This window comes from Rhinolophus hipposideros (genome assembly GCF_964194185.1).
Source record: "Rhinolophus hipposideros genome assembly, chromosome: 10".
NCBI lineage: Eukaryota > Metazoa > Chordata > Mammalia > Chiroptera > Rhinolophidae > Rhinolophus > Rhinolophus hipposideros.
In genome coordinates this window covers 9,998,862-10,024,714 of record NC_138056.1, presented here as the reverse complement: position 1 = coordinate 10,024,714, position 25,853 = coordinate 9,998,862, and the positions used below count along the sequence as shown (strand labels likewise).

General features: G+C 40.9%; 2 protein-coding genes across 2 annotated transcripts; one reads left to right on the top strand and one right to left on the bottom strand.

Annotated features, from left to right (window-relative positions):
• Positions 1-1,861: 1,861 nt before the first annotated feature.
• Positions 1,862-13,100, bottom strand: TCN1 (transcobalamin 1; the record flags this gene model as incomplete). Its single annotated transcript, XM_081062303.1, has 9 exons — positions 1,862-1,923; positions 2,088-2,206; positions 3,411-3,594; positions 4,626-4,815; positions 6,998-7,188; positions 8,408-8,563; positions 9,473-9,604; positions 10,493-10,672; positions 13,022-13,100. 9 exons carry the CDS (start codon positions 13,098-13,100, stop codon positions 1,862-1,864), a joined length of 1,293 nt encoding a protein of 430 aa, XP_080918429.1.
• Positions 13,101-13,970: 870 nt separating this feature from the next.
• Positions 13,971-25,581, top strand: OOSP3 (oocyte secreted protein family member 3). The gene is made up of 4 exons (XM_081064278.1): positions 13,971-14,097; positions 20,258-20,436; positions 23,208-23,305; positions 24,633-25,581. The coding sequence occupies exons 2-4, from the start codon at positions 20,281-20,283 to the stop codon at positions 24,835-24,837; spliced, it is 459 nt and encodes a 152-aa protein (XP_080920404.1). The 5' UTR covers positions 13,971-14,097; positions 20,258-20,280; the 3' UTR covers positions 24,838-25,581.
• The last annotated feature ends 272 nt before the right edge of the window (positions 25,582-25,853 follow it).

Below are 25,853 nucleotides of genomic sequence, written 5' to 3'. Positions count from 1 at the left end.
CAACTGAGCCATCGGGCCGCCCTGAAAATGACTTTTTAATGCTATGATGGCAGCTTATCTGATTCCATGTCAGTGTACCAATTAGAATAATCTCTTATTATTCTAAAACCACATTTGGGAATATAGGTCTAAGACAAATTGGGTGCTTTACTGGTATTAACTAAATATTATTGAAAGTGAGCTAGAAGCAGAGAGAGAGAGAGAGAGAGAGAGAGAGAGAGAGAGAGAGAGAGAGAGAGAGAGAGTTAGGAATCTCAAAGGAACCTACAGTATTCCAACCTTGTTATATTGAGATTTAATTTCATTGGTCAATTGCAGGGTCAATATGGTCTGTTACTTTGACATATGTGAGTTAAGTTTTTTGCTTGAGCTCTCTTATTTTTTCTTATGGACAAAATTGACCATGTGTATTGGTTTTTCCAGGATAGTCCTAGTTCTTAATCTGTTTTTTCAAATGTAATTATTAACAGTGTTCACTTTCATTCTTCACAGTGTTGTGGTTGGATGAGAAACTGTATGGCCACACATTTGATTATGGACAGTAATACCAACTCTAGCATTTTGCATATTTTGTCACCTTAAATTATTATCCTTCAATTTCCCAGAGATTGTATAGTCTACAAACAGATCTGACAGCTGCTGCCCATGCTAACAGCACCATGGAGTCCTGGAAGAGATAACCCAGCCCCTCCCCTCCCCTGCCGTCTGCAGCACAGAACCAAGAGGGTAGAATGCGTTGCTGTCTAGTTGTGAGGGCATCTATCACACCCAATGAATGGAAGTCCAGGCAGAGTTGCACCTGAGAGTCAAGGATGAGTACCAGAAAGCAGTGTGTGGAAAGAGGGGTCAAACCCCATGACGCAGGGTTGCTGGTGAAGGGGAGAAAGCTAAGATTACCATGAAGAAAGCGTAGGAGGAACAAGGGAGAGGCTGCTAAAATAATTTAACTAATTCTGCCTGATGGCATTTTCATTTTGGGGGTTGATTTAAATGGGTGACTTCATGCTTTATCTGAAGCACCTTTTGCCCTTTGACATCTTAAAGGCATGTCTGGTTCCTGACTGGATGTGCGTGTGGCTCAGATCCTCAGTATAAGGTACAACCCAGCTCATGCTGCTGAGACATGATTTAAATTTTTTTTAAAAAAAATGTGAATTCTGAAATAAACATCAGAGGTGATTTTTTTTATGGGATATGGGTATTTTAATGAAATGAATATCAGGTTGATTTTTATGGGGGAAGTAAAAGGAAAAAGAAACATGGGAGAAGAACAAGTGGGACCCAAGGGAGGCAGCTGGAGGAGGGGATGATATTTTTCCTTGAATTTTATTGATTGACTTTTCATGTCTAAACCTCACATTTCCCCCTTTGAGCAGAGCAATATTTTCCTCTCCACCCACTGCCCATATGAGCCATATGTCTGCTCCATGTGTCTCCTGTGTTTGGGTCTCAGAGAGCTCAGTCTCCCTACAAACTCTCCGCTTGATCTCATTGCTTGTGGCTGCAACATTTGACCCAGAACCTTATCTCCATGTTCCCCAGTTGCCCAAGGTCACACAGGTAGTTAGCAGGGGAGCCTTGAGTAGAACTCAGCTTATTAGATATGTGGTGCAGTCTCTTTCACTTCACTTCTTCCTGAGATGGTTTTCCCTCTAATAATAATCTCTTTTTAAAATGAAATGATTAGAACATGCTCTTTTTGTATAGTTGTTGATATTTATTGAACATGCAAAGGGAGAAAGGGAGGTTATTGACTCTCCTATTGCGACTGAGATAAATGAAAAGAAAGGCACGAGGTCAGTTTCCACATGGAATGCCTCTGCAAAAAGAATTAGATCCAGCTCAGGAAGGTTTGAGTTTATTAGTATATGCTCCAACGAACCTCCAACTTTTCGCCATCATGGACCACATAACTGCCAACTCCTGTAAAGGAAGAAGAAGTGGGTCAATGGATTTGACCACCAAATCACTAAATAGTGGATGTCACTCTCCCAACTGCTGGGCTTGTTTCCCACAGAAGCTCACACCCTCACATCCGAGTGCTCTGGGCGCTTCCGCTGTGGGGCTTTGAGCATACTCTCGTTTACCTTGGCTCACTGGTTTGCTGTCACTCAGAAGTTCCCAGTAGGTTCTGTGGTTATTGTTGGCTTCCAAGCCCTGAACAGAGGTGATGTAGGGACCCCATGAGCTCTCCACCACTGTGAAACTGTGGGGACAGTGAATGGGTGATAGTAACTTACAATTTTCAAAGGCAACTCTATAGGGGCATTTATAAAACTTTAATGTACCTAAGAATCTTGAAGACATTCCCCCCAAATGCAGATTTCCTGGCCCTATCCTTTGATTCTGTAGGGCCAGGACCAGGAATCTGCACGTTTTATAAACATTCCAGGTGATTCTGAGGTAGGCATTCCACAATGCATGCTAAATTAGAGAAATGATGCCCAGGGTTTCTACCCCTTCCTCCCGCCATGGGGACACTTTGCAGTCAACAATATCTAATCTTCCCCAAGGTGGTAACTGCCAAAGATACTAAAACAATAGATGGAAGCATTAACCTGTTGTCCTAGAGGCACCATAAGTCATAATTTAGTAGGTTTTCTCTTCAGAAAGAGAAACAGGGAAAAATAATATTTCATGTTTGCTTATTAAAAAGTGATATGAGCAATGTCTGTTTCACATTCAATTTTAGTCACATTTCTCTACCTTCCTGGGACACTTGATAGGGACCTTTTTAATTATATATGTATATTGATAGTACAAAATACATATACATACATAGATATTTTCATATGTGTGATTTTCTCTGTACCATCTTACATCATGTTACTAGACATGATAAACAATTGTCAATTAGGTTTCAGAAGCCAAATCAACCATATTTTTCAGAGACAAAGTCAATATCTTAATTTTAATATTTGACCTCTCTTGGCCAGAGAACCTAAATCTAGGGGTCCATGAATTCTCCTCAAAGTGGGGGGCGGGGCATGGACGAGCTTCCGGGCATTTGTGAAACATCTGACTGAAAGGATGTTTTTTTGTGTGTATGTTCATTTTTCTGGGATGAGCGTCCCATTCATCTGATTTTCAAAGGGGTCAGGGATTCAAAAATCATGAAGAACCACTGTTCTAGACACAAAATGTCTGACTTAAGAACTTGTATTTATTGAAGGAGTTTTACTGACAGAATAGAGATCCCTGGGACTTATTGATCCATTAAGTGAACATTAATACCTCCTATGTGCTAAAAGATGAACGTTCTCACCTCCATTTTTTAACCCCTGCTGTGAGATGTAAATGGACAGCAAAGGTACCGATTGAGAAGTGTTTTAAATGTACTTTGTACGCACATGCAGATGTATTTTAATATCACACCAAATACCATACCTTTAGGTTATGTACAGACATACCGAAATACAGTCTCATTTATTTTCTGAGCGTTCTCCATCACATCTAGGAAGACAGAACCTTTTGGTACAGTGACGTTGGTGGAATATGTTTCATTGATTTTCACAGAATAATGGACTAAGATAGATGAGGGTGAGCTAGTAGGTGCCACAGATACAGGCTCCTGAGTGGAGATGTTGAAGTTACCTGGCACAGACAAAAAAGCACAGGAGAATTATTCTTCAGAATAATCAAAACGATGTTAGAGTTGCATGCCTGTTCAACCCCTTCTCGCGGACTCCTTTCCTTTATGCAGAGGGGGATTTGCTACAGGGAGCAAGTGTCATCAGTCCAGGGGCATATCTCTCATGTGACTAAAGCAGAAATGAAAACCAGACACTCATCACCTTGTGAATGCTTGTGTTCAGCTCAACTCCCAGCCGTTTAAGCAATTCAGTTGCCCCCATCCCATTTCTCACAGAGGCTCCTGATCCCTTACCCCTTGGTACAGCATACAATAATGTGTCCTTCTTTCATTTTTGACTTTTTAGTTCTTAACATTTATTGAAAAAATACTATGTGCAGGCACTGTACTAGTCATTTTACATGAATGATTTCATTTGGTCCTTAAAAAAACCTATGTTAGATACCGTTATCATTTGCATTGCTTACATTAGAAAACTGAAACTTAGAGGTTAAACGTTTTGTCCAAGGTCCCTAAATCTGTCAGTGGCTGAGCCAGGAATGAATGACATAGAAGGAAAAGTCTCTTTTCCTTATGCCTTGTTGCACAATTGTTGGTCTGAATCAATGATTGATGATGCAATTTCTTACAGTACTGCCATATTCCATCCACACAGATGTCTTATTTCCCTGAGGGATCACTCACTGTGCATAATGGAAAGTCAGAGACACACACTTTGTTTGGATGCAGATAATGCTCAGAACCTGCCTCTGTATCCAGCAATCAGAAAACATCCCTTTGGAGACAGACATCATCTAATCAAATCTGCTTTGTCCATCAGTCTTTGAACCAAGAACGACATCTATTACCCTGTTAAGAACAAATCCTCAGGTGGTTATAATCTTTGATGGCATATCAAGGACTGACTTCTATCTGGAAACTGTTATGCTTTAGAGGTTTACCTGGTCCCTTTTGGTGCCGTAAGGACACCTAAATCTCATGTGCCTTGAGTGTTATGCTAGAAGGCAAAATAGTTTGCTTTTTAGTGCTATACCTGAACCACTGACACAAGAAGAGTTTTTGGTAACATCCAAATAGGTCTTTCCCATCAGGGCAGGTAAGATCTGGGCTGCGGCAGTTGGAATATGGAATGCTCCCCGAGGAATGTCCTTGAGCACTGTGTCCAGAGTTTGTTGGCAATTCCATTCATTTTCATTGTAATAATTTGATGAGACAAAGAGAGCCTAGAAAGAGAGAGAGAGAGAGAGAGAGAGAGAGAGAGAGAGAGAGAGAGAGAGAGAACATGAGAACGAATGAGAAACTTCAAATCAGGGGAAAGCCTACATCTAACTAATTCAGTAAGTATTTATTGGACATTAACTACATAGGCAGCAACTTAGGCAACTAAGATAACTCTCCTGCTGTCAAGAAGCTTATAAACTATTTGGGTGGGGAGGTGGAGAATTGCTTAATGTTAAAAACTATAATAGTACCAATAAGAACAGACTTTTTTCTGCCATATTCACTCTTGTGTCCTGTCACTGGGTGCAAGCATTGGAATAATACTTGTCATACAGGAGGCACTCAATAAGTACTGCTCACAAACTGTTGGAGAAGGAGCCCCTGAGGTGGATGGTCTAAGAGAAGCACCTAGAGGCAAGGACTTTCAAGAGAGGAAGAGCTCTAAACATTTAGGGGTGCTGAGGAAGGCTTGCTGGAGAAGGCGGTACTTGAGGTAGGACATGCGATATGACAGCATTTAAGTAGGTGACATAAAGAGGGGTGCACAGTACCCAGAGGCAACAGCATGACCAAAGTTGCTAACGTAGGAGTGGCCAGGGCATGGTCTGATTGTGATGACAGCATCTGCATTTTAGCAAAATCCCAGAGGATTTCTCCTGGTTTGGAAAGATCGGTGCATAGGGAACACTCAGGGCAATTGTGGAAGAACAACCTGGAGAAGGCTGGGGCCAGATTGGTAGACCCTTGAGTTTCGGGGGGAGGTGTCTGACATTATGTTCTTGACAGTGGGAAGTATAGGAGGTTCTTGAGCAGGAACTATCTAGGCAGCAGATGTAAACTGGATCGAAGGGGCAGAATTATGGGGCGAGAATAGTGAGGAGGGTATTAGAGCAAGCAAGACCAGAAGTAAGATGGGTCGGACTTGAAGATGTTCTCTATAGTTTCTCAAGGAAGAGCAGTCCCCCCCTTTCGTCTTTTCTTGGAGACAATGATAACCAGCCAGTCAACAAGCGTTTGTGGGATGTTAAAGAGAAACAAAACCGATCACATTACATCTCTTCTTAAAAACTATCTTATAGGCAGGAAGCTCTTGATCGTGCTGTGAATTAATATCACTTGTAGGTAGGGCTTTTAAACAAGACCAAGGCCGATGCTCCACCCCTAAATTTCTGTATTAACTGGCTGGTGTGGAACCTAAACATGAGTGTTTTCTAAAAGTTCCCCCAGGTGATTCAAAGGTGCAGCCTTAATGGGAAGCCACTGTTTTATATTAAATGCAAACTTAGCAAGGCAGACAACACGTAGTATGAACAATACAAACAACCTTAAGGTTGGAGCCCAGCTTACAGCACCAGCCTTGTCTGGTAATTTTCCCCAAGGACCCTATGCTGACCATGCCGAACACCTTGACCTTCCTAAAATGTGTAATGTTCTTTGGGGCCTTTGCTCTTTCTCCTTGCTGTCCTCTGTCCCTTTGAAGGTCCTCTCAGCCCTAGTCAGCCTGGCCAACCCCTATGCATACCAAAGACTAAGTGAAAAAATTTTTTTCTTTAAATCTTCCTTGATCTCACATATCGATCCCTTAGAGTTGAGCAAATCCGTGCAGGAATAAAGACCCAGACGTCAAGGAACATACACAGGACAGTGCAGGGGCTGAGTGTGAGTTTCCAGTTGTGTAGGTCCCATCCCTATTTGCATCACTTTCTGGCTTTGTAATATTTGTCAAGTTACTGATATTGCGTGACTCATGCTCTTATCATAGGACACAGAGGTAACAATTTTTTCCGTATAACGTGTGCATTAATGAGTAAATGTCAACAAATACTAGTTTCTGTTATTGCCACTACCACTTCTACAACCATAATGTAATCTGGGAGGTAAGATGAAAGCACTAAACAGTGGTATATGGTAAAGAACAAGATAGGTAGTTGTAGCAAGCTCTAGAATTTCTTAAATAAATTGTAGTTAGGAAAAGCTTCATAGAAGCCTTGGATATGGAAAGGTAAAGATTGAAGGTGAGGAGAATACATTTCAGGTAGGTGAGAGGAATTATATGAGTAAAATCAAAGGTAGTATAAGGAAGAAAATAGATAATAAGATCTTAGGAGGCCAATAAAAAAGGATAAAGATATTGCTTTCCTCCATGACTCTCTTCTCTGTCTCCTATTTTATCCTTTGACTTACCTGCATAGCTTCTCCTGTGCTAAATATGTTTCCAATGAGACCATTTTCTTTTTTCTCAGACAGAATCTTTTTTACCAGTGACTTTGTATGATTATTGATATGCTTGAAATTTTCTTCATCTGTTTCAGTCTGTCCATTTACTATCCTTCTCTTCACACAGGTCAGAGCAAGGACAGCCATCGCACCAGTATCTGTCAGAAAAAAAACACCTTGGTGACAGGTGACCAACGATCCCAGTTTGCCCATAATTGATGGGTTTCCTGGTATGTGGGACTTTCAGTGCTAAAAGAGGAAGAGATCTGGGCAAACTGGGATGGTTGTTATTCTAGTCAATGATGGGAGAGAAGGACTTCAAGATACAGCAATCATCCCTCCAGCACTAACCACTCAAATATTTCAAGATTCCTTCTTTATATTAAGTAGCCATATATCTTGTACTCAGTGAGTCATATCTTGGTCATAAAAACACATGGACAGTCTTCTACTTTTACATCTTGTTTTATTTTTTTGTTTTTTTTTCATTTTTTTAATCTTTCAGCCATATTGGCAAAGGAATTGAATAAACGAAGGGTGATACACCAAACAAAATATGTCTTGGAAGATAGAAAATAGCCCTTTAGAGAATTGTTTTCCGATAAACCCCTTTTGGGAAGGGTATGAGGCAAGAGATTGGAAGAAGGGAGGATAAGGTCTTTTTTCTCACTTGTTATTTCGTTCCTCCTAAGTTCCTTAGGTGTGGTGGCTTCCCTCTCGCATAGGAGAAGGAGTGTGAGAAATCTCATGTTCTCCTCACTACCTAGAGATACTGAATGCTTTTCCTTGAGCTTCTTGGAGAAAGATGAGCTTGTGCATCTAGATCCACAGGGGCGGAGCGCCCATAGTAGCTATTTAGAGGGGACTTCTTTTTGGGTGTGTAAAATGACCCAGTGGAAAATATCTGGTCCTTCTCCATTGTGAACACACACTTTATAGATCAAAATATTGGGCCTCGTCTCCTGGAGAGATGGTGTTGTTCAAAATCCCAATGAACTGGAGAAAGAGGCTGGGATAAGATAAATGAATTCCATGACATTCCCTTTCTCTAACAGTTATACTTCCTAAAATATGTTACATGAAGAGTTTCATGATCTATGCTCATTGTACACATGGGAAAAATAAAGTCAAGAGTTCACATCCATTGGTTATATAAGCCAAAGAAGAGCTGGGCTAGGAACCAGGTCTTTCTACTACACTGCACATCTAGAAAGAGACCTAACTGCTACCCAGTATCCATTCTTCTCCTCTCTCTGAAGAGACTAGGGTAGATAGGATAGAAAAAAAATCTAAGTACTTACTGGCAAAAAATCTCCCAGGGCAAGACCTACTGCTAACCGTGTCCTCTCTATCAGGGGAATTGGTTTAATGACTCACCTACTGAGAACTGGCCACCAAAATAGAAGTTTTCATTTTCAAGAGTGAAGAGGTCAGTAACTTCGGTGATTGAGTAGTTTCCATTGAACAGGCACAAGGCCAAAACGTCCAGGCTGAGCTGGTAGTAGTTAGTCAGTGGATTACCATGGTGTACCTCTGGCACAGAGAAAAGAAATAACTTACTCATGGAAGTGGTACTGAAAAGTAATAAATACATTTGCAACCTATTCCTACTTACTTTATTCCCGTTTCTTTACATTTAAGGAGAGGTGAGTAATGGAAAGGGCGGATCACTCCCAGAATCAGCAAATTTGAGAAATTTTAAGGCTCTCGAGGACCACCAAATTCAACTCAACTCCTTTCATGTTATCACTGAGGAGACCCAGCATGAAAGAGATTAAAATCCTACCCTGATATTCAGGTGATTACAGAGCTAGTCCTAGAATACAGATTTCCCACCACCAAGCCTCTTGTACTTTCAATAGTGATGTGTTGAAACTCTAAGTAGAAGTGGAAGAAATAGAGGTCATCTCAAAGGAAAATGGGATTGCAGAGATCTAATGAATAATAGAATATTGGGTAGGGTTGAAATAATAACAATGTACCTCACTAGCAGCCACATGGTCAACCTATTTTTCCCAGTGATAAAGTACTTTGGACTACCTGTAGCTCTTATACTAGTATTGCATGCTTTGGTTCTTATGACACAGTATCTTGTATTGCTCAGCTATTTCTGGTGTAATTCATTATTTGTCTAAAAGCCAAACTTCTGGAGGACTAGAGAACTGTGTCGTGTGTGTGTGTGTCGTGTGTGTGTGTGTGTCTGTGTGTGTGTGTGTGTGTTTATTATCATATATAAGGCAAGGCTTGATGTAGGGTCAATGCTCAGTTGAACATATTTGAAAAGAAAATTCAAGAAGCAAATTGAAAGAGGGAAGAAGGGAAGGTGAGTGGGATGAACAGAATGAAGAGAAGAGGGAAACAGCGGAGGGAAACTTCATGTAGTTCTGAATCAGTGGAGGAGAAAATAAGGTTATCCAGGGTCTCTGAACATTTGATTCTTACCCATATTTTTAATTTCTTCTTGGAATTTCTTTTCTAGTTGGCTGACCAGGTGAGAATAGACAGATGTTTCATCAGAGTTCTGACATGCTCTCAAAGCCATAATAAGCAAGGCAAGCTGTCCCGAGGTTAAATCTGATCCGAAGAAGAAAAGTATTCAAGTTTAACAAGGTCCATGCTTGTGACGTTTTTGGCCTCCTGTCTTCTTGTGACTTATGTTGCCTGTCATTTCTTTCTTTTGTTCCACTCTATGCTAATACTTTATTGTTCTCTCCTTTATCCCCCAAGCAGAGCCTTTTCTAGCAGTACTGTATAAAGGCAAGCGAGATCTTAGTCCTTCCCATGAAATCATAGAATCTTTTTGGAACAAGGCAATCCTTATGAAAATAAAAAAGAAGAAAAATACATAAATAATGAAATCTTGGGATTTTTCTCTGCGTGTTTGTGAGCCATCTTGCCAGGATAGTAATAATTGACTTTTCTGTTCTGCCTTATAGAGTATTAAAACTCTCAGGCTTTTCATAATTCTTACAATAAGAGGTAGGTAGGGGTCACTTCATTTCCTCCTTATATTAATTAGAAGGCTGAGGCTCAGTATTGATATGAAAGTCTCAAGGTGGAGCCTGGACTTGAACCCAGGCCACATCTCCATTGCTCTGTGGTTGGCTCTCTATTATGAGCTTTCTTAGTTGTGGTCTACACCTCTATCTGGTTGTGAACTCAGGTAGCTTATAGAGCAGTATTAATGGATACCGGTTAAGAGTCTATAATGTCTTTTGCCTTTCCTTGTGACATCTTGAAGGAAAATGGTTTTCAGGATCCAAAGAAGTAAGGCCTAGCGCTAGAGTAAGCGGCAGGGGATTGATATTTTGAGGCACCTTTCTGTCACCTAAAATTTTATATAGCTGCGATAAATGTAGCAGGGATACCTCCTTGGACACACAATTTTTAGGACCCATTGGAGATGATCTTAGTAGCTAGGTAACTGTTATCCTAAACTTTGCTGAGAATTTAGGCACTCACCTGTATTTTCCTCATTGTCATAGACTTGTTGGATCAGCTGTTGTTCTAGGCTTTGGTTCTGGATCCCCAAAAGTTTGAGGGACAACAGGACGTTGGCAGCTCGGATGCCTCTGCTATATTTTGCACTGATCATTGTGTTTATTAGAGGATTTAGACGGGAGTAGTTTTCTTTGCTTACCTCTGTGGCAGGGAAAGGACGAAACAAGAAACACACACTCAGAAAATAGTAAGGCTAAGGTGGAAGAATTCCTATGGTGGAGGAATTCCTCCAAGGCTATTCCTATGGAGGAATAGGGGTGATAGTAAAATATTTAGTAATATATATGGCCCAGACATAGACCAATTCAGTGGTCACTGGCTATGTTGCTGGAACAATAAGAGGTGGGTCTGGAGTCCCTGCTATGGCAGGTATTGCTTCTTTACCAACCAGCATGGAAAGGGTTTTAATATTTTAACAACTGGTTCAGCCTTACCACTGTGTACTGGCAGAATATCAGTCCTGCCTGGGAGATTTATTACCATTCCCTAACTTTGGATATGATACTTAGAGAGGGTGTTTTTAAAGAAAACTCTGTAATCAAAGACTTAACTGAGACTAGAATACACGTCTTCTGACTCCAGACTATAGCCCTTTTTACTTCCTGGATTGAGTTCTTTTCTTCTCCATCTTCTTCTAATTCAATTCAGTTAATACTGAGGGAGGGAAGGCAAAACTGCTATGTTACATTGGTGATTGACCTCCAAAGCTGAATTGTGTGATTAACTAACTGGCAGGTATCAAGATCATTATCCAGCCGTAGGCAGGCTTTGGGAAACCCTCCAGTTTTAGCCTATAACTTGTCTACACCCCCGGGAGAGAATAGAGGGAGTCACATTATGCTGTGGAAGTAAAAAAGAGAGTCCAGAGGTCCACAAGAACTGGAGGAGAACAAGAAGAGTTAGTTACCACTTAAAACATTTCTAAACATGCTTTGTCTGTAATCCTTCCCATCTCCTGGTTATCTCATGGGTTAGTGGGATAGCGAGAAGAGCAGGAGCCCAGAATCCTGCCAGACATTGGCTGGATTCTGTGCTCCTTCACTTATGACTTTGAGTAAATTATGTAACTTTCCTGACCTCCAGTTTCCTCATTTAAAAACTGTGGATATTAACACCTACTTCATAGATATGGGACAAGTAATCACTTAATAAACTGTAAAATACTGTACATATAATTACTTTTAGCTCAACTGGAGCTTCTATTCCTATACTTAGAGAATCCAGGACACGCGATTTCCCTTGTCCGCCTTTCTTCACTTTAAAACAGAGAGTCAGGAATATCTGAATCGAGTGATTATAGAAAGGTCATGGTTTGTTATAGGCACAATTGGACGATTGTGAGTTATCTCCGAGATTTTGAGGAAGCATCCAGTTCAGCAGATTTTCTGGCACTGAAAAAGACTTTTTAGTTCCTGGTCAACAACTCAAATCAGCTTCCTTGACCACTAAAGACAAAGTTAATTATTTTGTACAATGAATTGAACTTCAAAGCCTCCATAGGGATCCCCTATTCTTAGGCTACAACAGAGGAGATGGCAGTCCAGGAAATGAAAGTAGAGTTGGCCTATCCTGTGTTTTAGCTTGTGTAAATATACGTCTTTTTGCTGTGGTGTTGATCTCTTCTTGTAGGCTACAGAGTACCAGGAAATGTAGCCACAGATGGCACCACATAGTCATTTTTGGATTGATTTGAAGGTCAATTCTAGGGTAAAGACTTACATGCAGAAATCATGCACCTGAGAGCTACATTGGATCTTCAGGAAATCGTCTTCTTCAATACCCTTCCCCAATTATTCTCCACTTAGGAATGAAGTTAAAGAAATTCAGAAACATTGGATCATTCATCCACTAAGGGGTCGTCCAAGACCCAAACCCAGTTGTTTTTTCTCTTACTATTTTTAAATAGAATCACATAATCATTGGAGCCTACACCCAGAAGAGAGATGATGGGGTCTGTACCCATGTCCCTTGGGGAAGAGTTGAAGGGAGGGAGATGTGTAGCTTGGAACATCTAAACTCGACAGTGACAAGAGAGCAGTCTTCATTATTTGAAAGAGATTATAAACGTTATTTTTTTTCCTGTGTAGTTACAAGGGGTTAACCCAAAACCAAAGGGTTGAACTTCAGAAAAATATATTGCATCTCAGAATCAAAAGATAACTCTCCATCTTGAAAACTTTCTGGGATCCTGAATTTTCTATCCCTGAAAATGAACAAGAATAGACAGTACTTGCTAGTGTTGCTGTGGTAGAGTGCATCTGAACATAGAAAGAACACTTAGGCAAGTTAACACTGAATCTATGATCCCTCTTAAAACAACATACATTGTGGAACTTTCCTTACCACCTCCTGCCACCCTTTACATTACTTATAGAGTCCAACCATATATAGAACTGAAATTGGGTCTTTTCTAACTCTATACAAAGCCCCCTGTCAGTAGCTGTCAGGAGACTATCACGCTAGAGTAATTTCAGCTCAAAGCCTACTCACCGCAGATTGTGCATAGTTGGCTTGGAATAAGAGAAAACAATAGGAACCCCACTAGGGGCAGCTGGTGTGATTGTCTCATCTCTCCAGTAGGGTATTGGAATGGTGAGAACTTGGTTGGCATGCCTATTTATTGGATGATGGACAGAAGGTAATGAGAGCTCCTCCTTCAGCTTACCTTGGTCTCTTTCATTCAAGCAAATATTGAGCAATGTCAGGAGGTGTGGTCAAGTGTGTTTGTCCAAGTAGTATGATAAACCAGGAAGAAGACTTGCAAGGTATGGTCAGGGAGAATGAGGAAATAATTTTTCTTTGTATTCTACCCAAAACCTTCAGGATTTACATTTCTTGCCTTCAGCCCAATGAGAATAAATTAGGTAAATGACTATTTTAAGCAATGTTTCCCTCTTTTCCACTCCATTTTGGTTATGTTTTATTTATGTCTCCTAAGAGGTTAGATTTGATGGAGCAAGGGCTTACAACATATAAAAATGGAAGCAGAAGTTCTAAGTCTGAAATTGGAGCAGGCAGGAGAGGGCAGCCTGGTCTTCGGCATAGTGGTTTTGACCTGTGGTTTTCTCCTAAGATAGATGCCCTGAGAGTTACCTAACCCAGCGGGAAAATCACAGAGATATACATCAACTGTGGTCAAAACACAGTCATGCCAGGAAAGATGCTACATGTGAGAAGTGCTGTTTATCATGGTTCTTCCAAGAACTATTAGAGAATACTATCAATTTAGCTTTAAGATGTTTGCTCTGGGTCAGCAAGATGGCAGAATTGGAGGTGCCTCACTCACATCCCCCCACAGAAACAATAATTTTAGCAGCCATCCAGGGACAAAAGTTCCTTTGTGGGAGCTTTGGGTTCCAGGTAGGAGGTTGTGAAACCCCAGCGGAGCTGCTGACGAGGGCTGCATTGAGAAGGCACACCAGTGAAGAGACTTGGATTCATACAAGCTGAAGCACAGAATCAGCCAACTCTAATTTTTCTTCCTAGCCTGTCATCTCCCCTGTTGTGTCCTGAGAAGGCAGGCTCACGGGCCACAGTCCTGGCTACAGATCTGCGAACAGCCTTAGGTAAGTCCCTTAACCTCTGCGACTCTCAGTTTCCTTATCAGTAAAATGAAGATAATAATAGTTCTTCTCTCTTAAGATTTTGTGAGAATTTGATGAGTTATCATAAGGGTGCTGAGAATAGTATGTAGTACATACTAGGCAGTCTATAACTGTTAACCCTAATTATTTCACTAATAACCATCAGTTCAATTGTATCTACCTAAAGTCTGCTTGTCAAGCCTGATACCTGTCTCCCTCAATCACCAATCTAGTCAACCATCAGTGTCAAACATTCTACCTTCTGGAACCAGTCTGCTTCTCTCTGCCTTTACTGCCATTACTCTGGTCAAACTCACTGTAATTTCTGTACCCCCACAATGACTTCCAAATTTTTGTCTTAACCACTTGTGTCTCCCTCCAAGTCATTCTCCATCCAAGTCCTGGAGCAGCATTTCCCAGACTTGATAAATACATAGACCCTGTCTAAAGAAAAGGACTTCTCAAGGAACACAGTTTGACCTTCAGTACCCTAGGACTTTTAATCTATGAAAAAGTCAGTTTTGAATTTTTCTTGCAGAAGAGATATTTTATTGTCCTGGTAATATTTTTTAAAAGTTATTCAAATCCTCATAGAATTGAAAATATGTCTGTGACTCTTTGGGCTCTGAGTATTCAGTTTGGCATCTACAGTGGTCTTCCAGACCGTAATTCTGATTATTTGCTTCCTAGTTAAAACCTTGAAGGCTTCCATTGCACTTTGACTAAAACTCAACATTTTAAATGAGATCTCTAAGAATCTGTACTTTTGACCCTTGCCTATCTCTCCAGCATTATCTCACTCTCTTGTACATTTTGCTCCAGACTCATTTTTTTCAGTTCTTCTTTTGTGCCAAGTTCCTTCCTGCCTCAAGCATTATTTGCATGTGTGGTTTTTCCTCTCTTGAATGCTTGCTTTCAGATGGTTCAGCTTAAATACCACTTCCTCAGGGATGCTCTCTCTGCACCCCACAGACCTGGTTATGTCCCCCTGTTATCTACTTCCTTCACGTTCTGTACTTTCCTTTGTAGCACATGTCAGAATTGCAATTAGTTAGTTGCAGGATTATTTCTTAACTGTGTTTGTTTAATGTGTGTCTCCCTGCCAGACTCTGAGTTCCTCAAAGACAAGGGAAAGTCTTTCTTATTCAGTGTTGTATCTCCTACTGCACATGCAAAATGCCTACTACATAAGAGGTTGTCAAATATTTGCTGAAAGAAACCACCTCATATCCAGAGCTAAGTGATAAGTTAATAACATGTATTGGTAGATAATCTCACTGAAATAAATATTAGAAGTTTATACAGGAGCAAACTAGAAAATAGAATAAACGACTGAAGTGGCTTCAATTAGGATTGTGAGAGAATTTGGAATTTAAACCATCTGGGGTTTTAGAGTCAAGGTCACCCAAGTATGTTACAGTCATCTATTCAACATTTCCTTATCTAATCAAGCAGATCCACTTTGAGATAATCTCCACTCCTTTTCTTGCACCTCTCTCCATGCGGATAAACAAGATTTATGTAATTCTGGTTATTTGTGTGACTTACTGAAAGTGAGTATTAAGGAGTGAGCCAAGTACCAAAACGTCTAGTAAAACCCAAGTCCTTCTAATGGAGCAAGATAAGGTCCTAAGAGCTCCCAGGGCGATCAGGAGATATGGCCCAGAACAAGTTACTCTGAACTAAGCACAAATGGCCTGCGGTCTGCTCCTGCCGAGTATGTATAAGGACTGGAGCAACGGGTAGTGTGGAGGCATATATGAGGTAGGACAACTAAATTCACGAACCCATCCTAGAAAAAGTGCTACGTACCTCACTGCTGAATATCACTACGGTCACCTTCGAAGTACTCCCCTTGGGAAGCTATGCACCGATGCCAGCACCTAGTCCACCCTTCAAAGCAATTTTGGAACTCTTTTTCTGGAATGGCCATCAGAGCTGTCATCGTATTACCCTTGATGTCCTGAATGTCATCAAAATGTCTTCCTTTCTATATTTCCTTTACCTTTGGGTAAAGAAAGAAATCATTAGGGGCCAGATCATGTGAGTAGGGAGGGAGTTCCAATACAGTTATTTGTTTACTGGCTAAAATCTCTCTCACAGAGAATGCCCTGTGAGCTGGTGCATTGTCATGATGCAAAAGCCATGAATTGTTGGCGAAAAGTTCAGGTCGTCTAACTTTTTCATGCAGCCTTTTCATCACTTCCAAATAGTAAACTTGGCTAACTGTTTGTCCTGTTGGTACAAATTCATAATGAATAATCCTTCTGATATCGAAAAAGGTTAGCAGCACCGTTGCAACAAGTTCACGAACTTAATTGTCAGAACTTGCGTACCATATATCTGTGTACAAGTTATAAATCAATTGAATAAATTATTATACAAGATATGTTCTGCCCTCCTATTTTGACAAACTAACTTTCCTAATGAGATAGAAGGCAAGACTTTAATTTAGAATTCCCAGAGTCCTTCCATGCGGGAACACGGCAATGTGGTAAGAGCCGTCATCCATCTCCACTCCATTTCACTCCCCTACTCACGGCCCCTGGCCCAATTTCTCCTCTCTTTCCAAGCCCACTCTGACCTGCATTGTAAGGGGCTTCCCATAGAGGAAGTGAATGCTACAGATGACACATCCAAGCTCTGTTCATATTTCTAGTGGCACCTGCCCCCTGACCACCCACTGGATGCAGGGGACACACACCTGGGAGACAGACTCAGGGAAGGGTCTCATGTGGGCCTTGGATGTGAGCTCTGGGCCGTGCAGGCAGGGCATTCTGGGGGCTTGTCCTGTGGGTCCACCACATCTTTTTCCCCAAGTGGAAAAGGCCTCTGAAGCATGGATCCCTGAATAGAGGTTCTTTCTTTCCACTTGGGAGGGTGATGCAAAATGGCACAGTGGCAGCTCATTTATCCCATCTCTTTCTTCCTGTCATCATATGTGGCTGTCTAGAAGAAGCTAAAACAGTGAGGCTTTGTTCAGGCTGCTGATTCTGGAATTTGTCCCATCGGCATGCTAGTTGGACTGGTCTCTCTGTTCCTCTACGTCTTTCCAGATCCTTACAAGACCGTGACTACTAGCACAAACAGCATAAATGTTCTACAGTGTTTATATCATGCAGAATTTGGAATTATCAAGAGAAGGTATGAAGAGAAGTGCGATTTGGATTTATTTATTTGTTTCTCATTGATTCATCAAAAATGAAGCTCATGGAGTAGCCTCGAGGCACATCTGATTTCTTATTTAAAATCATGATCTTACACTTCAAATCAAAGGGCACAGGGGACTTATAATGTTGGTGGTTTACACAAAAAGTCTCTGCTATGACAGAGTCGGAAGTGAAATGAACATAGCTGGAGGAGAATTGGAGGCCCGCCTGGCTTCCTCCTTTCTTAGCAGTCCTGAGGATCTCTGCCGGAGCTCTCTTGAAATGGGAGCCTCCATGAATCAGCGGGGCCAACAGTTAAAAATGCATATTCCTGGGCCCGTCCCTCTGGGTTAGACGCTAGGAATTTACATTTTGGACAAGAAATTTCCGTGTTTCATACGTACTCAATCTAAAGTTTCCAGCCATAACAGATCCCGTGGGACTGGCGTGAGGCTAAAATAGCTGTATTTTTAAATAGTGCTCCAGGTGATTTTGATAATCATTTTAAAATTGGGGTGCCACTGAGCGGGTGCTCTCTAAGGGCACAGCAGCTGAGTCAGTGGTTCTCAAGTGTGGTCCTGGCATCACCTGGGAAGTTTCAGAAATGCAAATTCTCAGGCTCCACCTGGCTCTGAATAAGAATCTCCAGGGCACAGCCTGGGTTTGAACAAGGCCTGCAGGTGATTCTGATGCTCCTAAAGTTTGAAAATCACAGGCTTCAAATATCTCCTTGTGTCATGTGGGGTAGCATACGGGGTCTCTGGTCCGCTCCCCGCATAAGAACGCAGGACATAGTGAGGCCAAAAAGGAACACCCACAGAGCCATAGGTAGGACAGTCATATCGCTATATTCTCGCTGGCGGCTGGGTTGGAGACACAGGAAGCAGGAGCCACACTATCCACAACCCGCCGTCTGCTTCTCCTCCAACCAACCCCACTTGCTAACTGCAATCCCCGGTTGCTAGCTCAGCCACGGCAGTTACCAACTAGTCACAGCTGATGGCCATCTACTACCCGAACCAGCACCTTTCCACATGAGGCCGAGAGCCTAGAAATTGCTTTCTGGAACTCTGTCCCCACCCCCCCGAATGTCATTCCCCAACAATTCAGCAAACGGGCATTGGCAGTCCCCAAACATGTTGTTCCCCAGTAATTTCAGAGGGCCTGGAGAAGTGACAGTTCTCTAAGACTTACTGATGGACTTTCTTTGCACCCCTGATTTCAGTACTGGAGTGAGCAGTACAGTGTTCCCAGCTGACAATGTCCTGATCACTCAGGACAGAAGGGGGAAAGAAGCCTTTCTCAGAATGTAAAAAATGACAGCTCTGACAAAGAGTTTTTATTTTGTTCTAGTACTTTCCATATTTTCCTCATATTAAGCAATTTGGATCAGGAAGACCACAATGCATATTCCTGAAAAAGAAAAGCAATCAGCAAAAAGCAATTTGTAAATGCTGTCAGCTGGGTGTGGCATTGGCTATCAAATGACCCAAAGCAGGTCAGGAGTTTTCAATTTCCTGGGTTTTCTAAGCGTCATCGGTCGAGAGCTGACATGAAGGGTTTTGTGGGGTTACAATCATCTTTACTTTTGTGCATGATTCTGGCTTTTTCTGAGCAACAGTCAGGTACCTGTTTTGTTGTTTGAAGGTGTGGCGTCTCAGATATTGCTGGCTCTGTTATTGGTTGCTGCTTTCAGTAGAAATGACTTGCCATTCTTTTTTTCTGACTTCTGTAGTCACGGTGCTTTCTCTCTTTTGTCCTCTACCTTCCCCCAAAGCAAGCGATTTATCTAGCTTATCCTTATGTTTGGGAGAGAGCTATTTTTTATTCTTCCTTCTAGAGGTAGGTATTTCCCACTGTGTGGCTCTTCCCCCACCCCCAACAACCATCACCCCACCTGGGACCTGGGAAAATGATTTCCCTACTTAATGTTTCAGACTGCTCTTCCTATCCCACTGTGGTCTACTCCTAATCCAGTGCCTGTCTCTGGTCATCTCCTTTGTTCTCCTAAATGAGCATGTGTTGGTTCTAAGTCGGGGTGGAAACAAAGCTCTTCATTCTTTCTCTTCTCACTTTTTATTTGTCTTGAATCATGAAGTTATCTTTTAATATCTATTGTTTTATTTGCAACTCATTTACTTTGTTCATGCATCCTACTTGTGGCTTATTATACAGTAAACTTTTCTCACCTAAACCATTTATTTATTTTCTTTATTAAAAAAAAATGAATGGAAGTACAACACAGAAAGTACACGTAGCATTTTCTTGTTTCTAATATTTCCCTATTGTGAAAATGTAGTGATGGATAACTTTATCTGCAGGACATACCTTTGCACATCTATCTGAAAACTTAGAATTTATTCCTGGTGGTAGAATTAATGGGTCACCAGAACTGTGGATAATGACATAACTAGGCTTTAATCTAAGACAACCTTCATTTTGTTTTATAGATGGACACAGGGCAGGAGACACAGCAGATACAGATCTCCATTCATTGGCAGAAGCAGCAGCTGCTCTCATATACGGTTTTCTTTGTCCCTTCACCCTCAGAAGGTGTGTTCGGCCACTGTGGATGACAGCCAGAAGCCACAGAGAGGCTGCGACTTCCATGTTGCACCCATCATTTATACTGGCCTTGCCATGTAGATCCAAAGTCGGCACACCAGCTTGAGGCTCCCCCAAATCCAGGACAGGCCCACACAGCAAGCGAGGCAGACAGCATCCCACCTGCACCTGTAGCTTTTAAGGAAATGGTGCTGGGAGGAGGAGACGGAGATTTCCCCAGACAGGCCTCCGTGAAGCTGATCTGATGTTAACTTTTCCTGCACAACTTTTACAGTTTCATCGGAATGATCACATTGCATCTCTCAAGGGTGTTCCAGGGGGTATTTGTTTATTTATTCATTTTTGTGAAGAGGCCATGCTCAAATTTCCTCTGTCTTCTAGGACAAAAAGTCCTCTCTGACTATTTCTTTTTGGGCTTCTTTCAACAGTATCTGTAGGATGTACTTCTTCTATGTTCTGGGCTGTGGTTGAACCGACTCTACTTGGTCATGATCACTTTTTGCATTCTGATGGAGTGTCTCTGGGAATTGGCTGTCCTGCAACCAAAATAACTGAGAAGGGATATGAGTTTAAGTATCTCGTCACCGAGTGTGGGATTCAGAAGGAGGTAAGAGCTGTCACCATTTCAGTAAAAAACTAATCTCCTGATCTTATTGCAGTGTCACTGTGCTAAGGGCCAGTGCAAGACAGGTGCAGCCAAGGCCATAGATGGAGAACCTGCTCATTTCTATGATACCTGAGTTTGGTACTTTTAGGATAAAAAGACCAATGGAACCCAGGAATTAACCCTGAAGAGCCCATGACCCATTAGGGGAGACTATATGATGTATATATTATTATGACTTTACAAGCACTTGTAAATCTTCTGTACCCCTATATCTCCTAAAATCTAGAAACACTGGAAAGAAAGTATCGTTTCCAATTTTCATATTAAGTAACTGAGGCTAAAAGGGCTAACAATTTACCACACAGGACATGCAGCTGTCCAACAGAAGAAGGACTGAAACTTAGATATTGGTAGAGATCGACATTCTTCCTTTGAAGAAGAGACAATAGAATTTCAGATTGTTGATGTTTTTGCTATTGAATTGTATGAGTTCTTAATATATTTTGGATAGTAACCCTTTATCAGACATATGATTTGCAAATATTTGCTTCCAGTCAGTTGGTTGCCTTTTCATTGTGTCATGACTTCCTTTGCTGTGCAGAAGCTTTTTAGTTTGATGTCATCCCACTTCTTTATTTTGGCTTTTGTTGCCTTTGCTTTTGGTGTCAAATCCAAACAATCATCGCTAAGAACAACGTCAAGAAGCTTACTGCCTATGTTTTCTTATAGGAATTTTGGTCTTATATTCAAGTCTTTGATCCATTTTGAGTTAATTTTGTGTATGGTGTAAGATAGTGGTCCAGTTTCATTCTGTTGCATGTGGTTGTCAACTTTCCCAGCACCATTTATCTCTCCATTATGTATTCTTGGTTCCTTTGTTGTAAATTAATTGACCATATACATATGGGTTTATTTTGGGGCTTTCTCTATTCTGTTCCATTAATATGTATGTCACTTTGCAAGTGTTTTATTAAATAATTTTGTGTCTGTATTCATAAGGTATATTGGTCTGTGTAGTTCTTTTTGTTATGTCTTTGGTTTTGGTGTCAAGGTAATACTGCCTTCATAGAATGAGTAATGTTCCACCTCCTAGTTCTTGGAAGGGTTTGTGAAGCATTGGTATTAATTTTTTAAATGTTTGCTAGAATTCAGCAGTGAAGACTTCTGGACCTGGGTTTTTCTTTATGGGTAGTGTTTAATTATTAATTCGATTTCTTTACTTGTTGTAGGTCAGTTTAGATTTGAGCACATTCTGAGTCAAGTCAAATAAAGACCAGTATTTCAGGAAACCTGCCAGACAGCTCAAATAATAACAAATCTCTGGAGATGGGGCTTTTGGAGAGCTCCAAATTATTCTATTCCCTTTGGCTTTGCAAGGCTGTTGGTTTTTGTGGCTACTGTGGAGCTGGGGAGATGGAAATTGGTACAGAGCAAGTTAAAATGTCACAAAGCTCATTGTTCTCACTGAAATTTCACGATTTTTCTTGAACACATGCTCCTTGGATTGTTGCAAGCCTGTGGGAACAGAGTCCCAGAGAGCAGTTTCTAGGCTCTTGGCCTCACGTGGAAAGGTGCTGGCTTGGGTAGTAGATGACTGTCAGCTGTGGCTAGTTGGCCGTCAGCTGTAACCAGTTAGCCATTGATATAACTGCCACAGCTGCGTTGGTTGGTCAGTCGGTCAGTCGGTTGGTTGGCAGACAGAGAAGGGGACAGCAGGTTGCAGGTCATGTGGATCCTGCCTCCAGTGAGACTATAGTGGTATGACTCCCCTACTTATGGCTCCATGGGTGTTCCTTTTTGGCCTAGCCATATCCTGCATTCTTATGTGAAAAGCGGGAGCTGAGAACCCACAGGCGATCTCGCACAACAAATAGCATAGTGAGCAGGGTCCCCGCACAACAAAGCCTTAGGTTAATTTCTAGAATTTTGAAAAAGTTAAATTTGACAGTGTCTGCCAGTTTTCTTGTTTTTCTTTTCTTTTCTTTTTTTTTTTCCTGGAAGTGGACTTTTGGTGATCCTTACTCTGCCATATTGGAAATTACTATTGAATATGAGAAGTAAGGAGCATACTGGTATAGTGTCTATTTTCCACACTTTATATACAACTTATAGACTCTTGACTAAAATAACAATCAATACCAACACAATGGATAAATAACCATGTTAATGAATGTTATATTTCTATTAAATGACCTTGGAAACATTTTATTTACATGAGAATATTTAAATTAACAGGTTGAAAATGGTATCCAGTCTGACATTTTTAAACAATAAGTAATAGAAAAATGTACATCTAAATGTGTTTACAGATGTTATCCGTGTGTTAGGATGATGGAGATTTTTAGTTTGCCATTACACAGTGTTTTTGAATGTCTCCACAAGAAGCATGTATTCAGAAAACACAAACCTCCAATTATGGTTTTAAATAAAAGTGCCTCTATCTACTCTTTCCAGAGACCTGGGACCTAGCACTGTGGTAACATTTGAAGGCCAAATCCCAGATAAATTTATTAAGTAGAAGTTGTGGCCCTTGTTTCTAGCCTGGCAATTCATGATTTCAGTTTCCACAAATGCTAACTAGTTACACTGATGATCCAGAGCCTGACTTGGTGTTTCCTTAGTGGTCTCCATGGAAATAATCTCTTTAGGGTCCCTGTGGAGACTTTAGTATAACAATCTCACATCTTGATTTGATCTGTTTCTTGTTTCTTGTTTAGTTTCATTAAAACTCCCGTGTGTGATGGTATTGAAAGGTCTTTTTGTTTCATTAGGTTTTCTCCTATGGAGTGATTTTTTATTCCTCTCTCTACTATACCATAATGCACAAAGGAGTCACTGGAAAAATTCCTTTAATATGTACTGTTTCCAGGTGAGTGTAATAGACCAACTGTTTCAGTTCACTTTCTAAGAACTACTTGTTAAAAGTAAAGTGTTTGGAAAAAAAAAAAAAGTAAAGGGTTTGGAAAGTGAAGCTCAGCTGGGTTTGAGACCTGGAATGACGCTGGTTTGCATAGTTCCTATGTCCAATGAAATATTCATCCGTGTCATTTGGTCATTGCAGATGCTCTGCCCAGATCCCCCTGGGTTGCCCTCACCATTTCCGTGTACCGTATACTCACCTTGCTTGTGTAGTTTGACCTTTAATGACCCCAACTGGACCTGGGAGTTTACAGAGCTCCCTCCACCGCCATGATTGTGTGGCGTGTGAAAGCCTGGCTCTGTTGCCTGAGTCTAGGACAAACTGTGAGGCCGGATTTGACTTTGGAGCTCTCTTGCAGATTCTACGGAGACTGGGAGTTTGTCTGAAATAGCACACTTTTGTTATCATCATCTTCCTCTCCCGCTCCCCACATTGCCTTACTGGGAGCACTTCTAGAATAAATCACCTGTTATAAATCTTGTCAGATTTTGCTTTTGGGGCACCTAACTCACACAGTAAAATGGGTTAATGGAACACAGAGGTTGAAATGCTCAATATTATGTAGTTAGGAGATAGCAAGTCAGGACCTAAACACGCCTTCTCATTTTGCTGCCACTCTGAAGAGCAGGAGATGCTTGGAGAAATAGGAGTGGTAGCAAAAGCATTCAGTATTCACTCTTTAAGGTCTAACATTTAAAAAAATTAATCCTGACCTACACTGTATAATTCTTTATTCTATACAAGACCTAATGTTTTCTATTTTTTGTAATTTTCATAAATCCTGTACACTTGAATGGGCATTATTGGATTGAAAAAAAAATTTTTTTTTTAAAGAAATTAGGGTGCTTGTTTAATATATATATCATGACCGTATGGTTTTTGGGAAAACTTACTAAACTCTTTTATCCCTTAAGGATCAAAGAAACAACAAATTTAGTGTTCTAGTATGTATTTTATGAATGGAAAATTTAAAAGATCTAGGACTTCTGCTTTGTGTTTGTGAGATTTGTCTTTGGGAACTTCTGCATAAGGCTATCAGAGCTAACATTGTCTGTGTTGGGGAATAGGTTCCCCAATGGGAGGGTGTTGGGTAGCAGTGGGGAGACTCTTAATGGTGTTATTCCTAAAAAAACGTCAAGTAGGGGACAGGGTGGTGGTGATGGTGGCTTTTCCTTCTACTACCATCAAAGTAGGGTGCACAGCAATCAGTCGAGCCCAAAGGTTTATTTTAAAATGAAACCTGACATGCAGATTTTCTCTTGTTTAAAACTTTTAGCTCATCCTTTTTAGATACCATGCCACGTGCTACCAACAGCTGTCTTACAAAGTCCAGAAATGATCTTCCCTCTGCCGATTCTTGTCTTTCCTGGAACTTAACCAACACTTGCCTGTTTGGATTGCCTTGGGTTCCATACTTCCAAGACAGCTCGGTGAGGTTCCAAGACCGCTCGGTGAGGATCCTCAGAACAGGCAACACATGATGTTGATATAAGGAAGGACAAAGCTTAAGTCTCTGCTAATCAGGGTTTTGTTTGTTTGTTTAAATAGTATCTATATACGCTGTGGTCTTATTGATAAGTCTTCCCTCACCCCAGTTATCATGTCACATTAACTAAACCTCCAGTCTGGCTTAAACATAATGTGGGTTGATAATCAAACCATTCACTTTAAATAGTGCCTGGTCACTCGGATGAAACTTGCCAAGAGTCTCAATCTGTTCACCCTTTCCCAATACCTGGTACATAGTATATGTTCAATATATATAATTGGTCAAAGTGTTAGGGTGTTTTCAGTACCAAGTTTTTCAGCAGCTACATTGCATCTGTACATTAACTGCCTGTCTTTTTCTTCTGCAGGTGAAGCCACTCCATCAGTCACTTCTACTTAAAACACCTCATTCTTTAGTCTATGAGAGTGCAAATGTGGCTACTTTCTAGGTTGTTCTGTGGCACTCTTGATGGGGAATATGTTGCTATGGCATTCTTAAATTTAGTTTTTAAACCAATCACTATAGATTTTGGAACTTTTCTCAGCTACTTCCTGAGAGGCCATCTAGAATAACTTCTAAATGTGTTGGGATAGTGCCAAATGATTTATACATTTTTAAAAAGTATTCTTTTTAAGCAAAGTGGCAATGTAGCTCTTACATATTCTCTTATGATATCTGTATAGAATTTTTATGTGGAGGTGATTTTACAAATAAAACCTACTGTGTCTGTGTGGCTATACTTCTTGATATCTGAGTGATATACTCAAAATAGGGCGTAAGCTGGCAGGTTGATATGCAAGGGTCATTGTCAGCCACCCCACTGTTTGTAGCTGGTCAATAAACTACTTACAGTGGTACTGTTAGTTTATGCTTAGTAATGCATTAGAATTTCTTTAGTTTAACTTCTTATGGGGAGTGGAGATGAGGTCAGAAAAACAGAGTTGATAAAGCCCTTTCAGAAAGTGAGCGGTTCAATAATCTGCTACTTAATTAAGCACACCTTCACAC

What these genes read in the sequence shown, in the direction of transcription:
- OOSP3 (XM_081064278.1), top strand. Translation starts at nt 20,281, where the DNA reads ATGTTCTGGGCTGTGGTTGAACCGACTCTACTTGGTCATGATCACTTT. An exon ending in AGTGTGGGATTCAGAAGGAG is followed by an intron (nt 20,437 to 23,207) that starts GTAAGAGCTGTC and finishes TTGTTTCATTAG; the next exon opens with GTTTTCTCCTATGGAGTGAT. An exon ending in TTAATATGTACTGTTTCCAG is followed by an intron (nt 23,306 to 24,632) that starts GTGAGTGTAATA and finishes TAAAACTTTTAG; the next exon opens with CTCATCCTTTTTAGATACCA.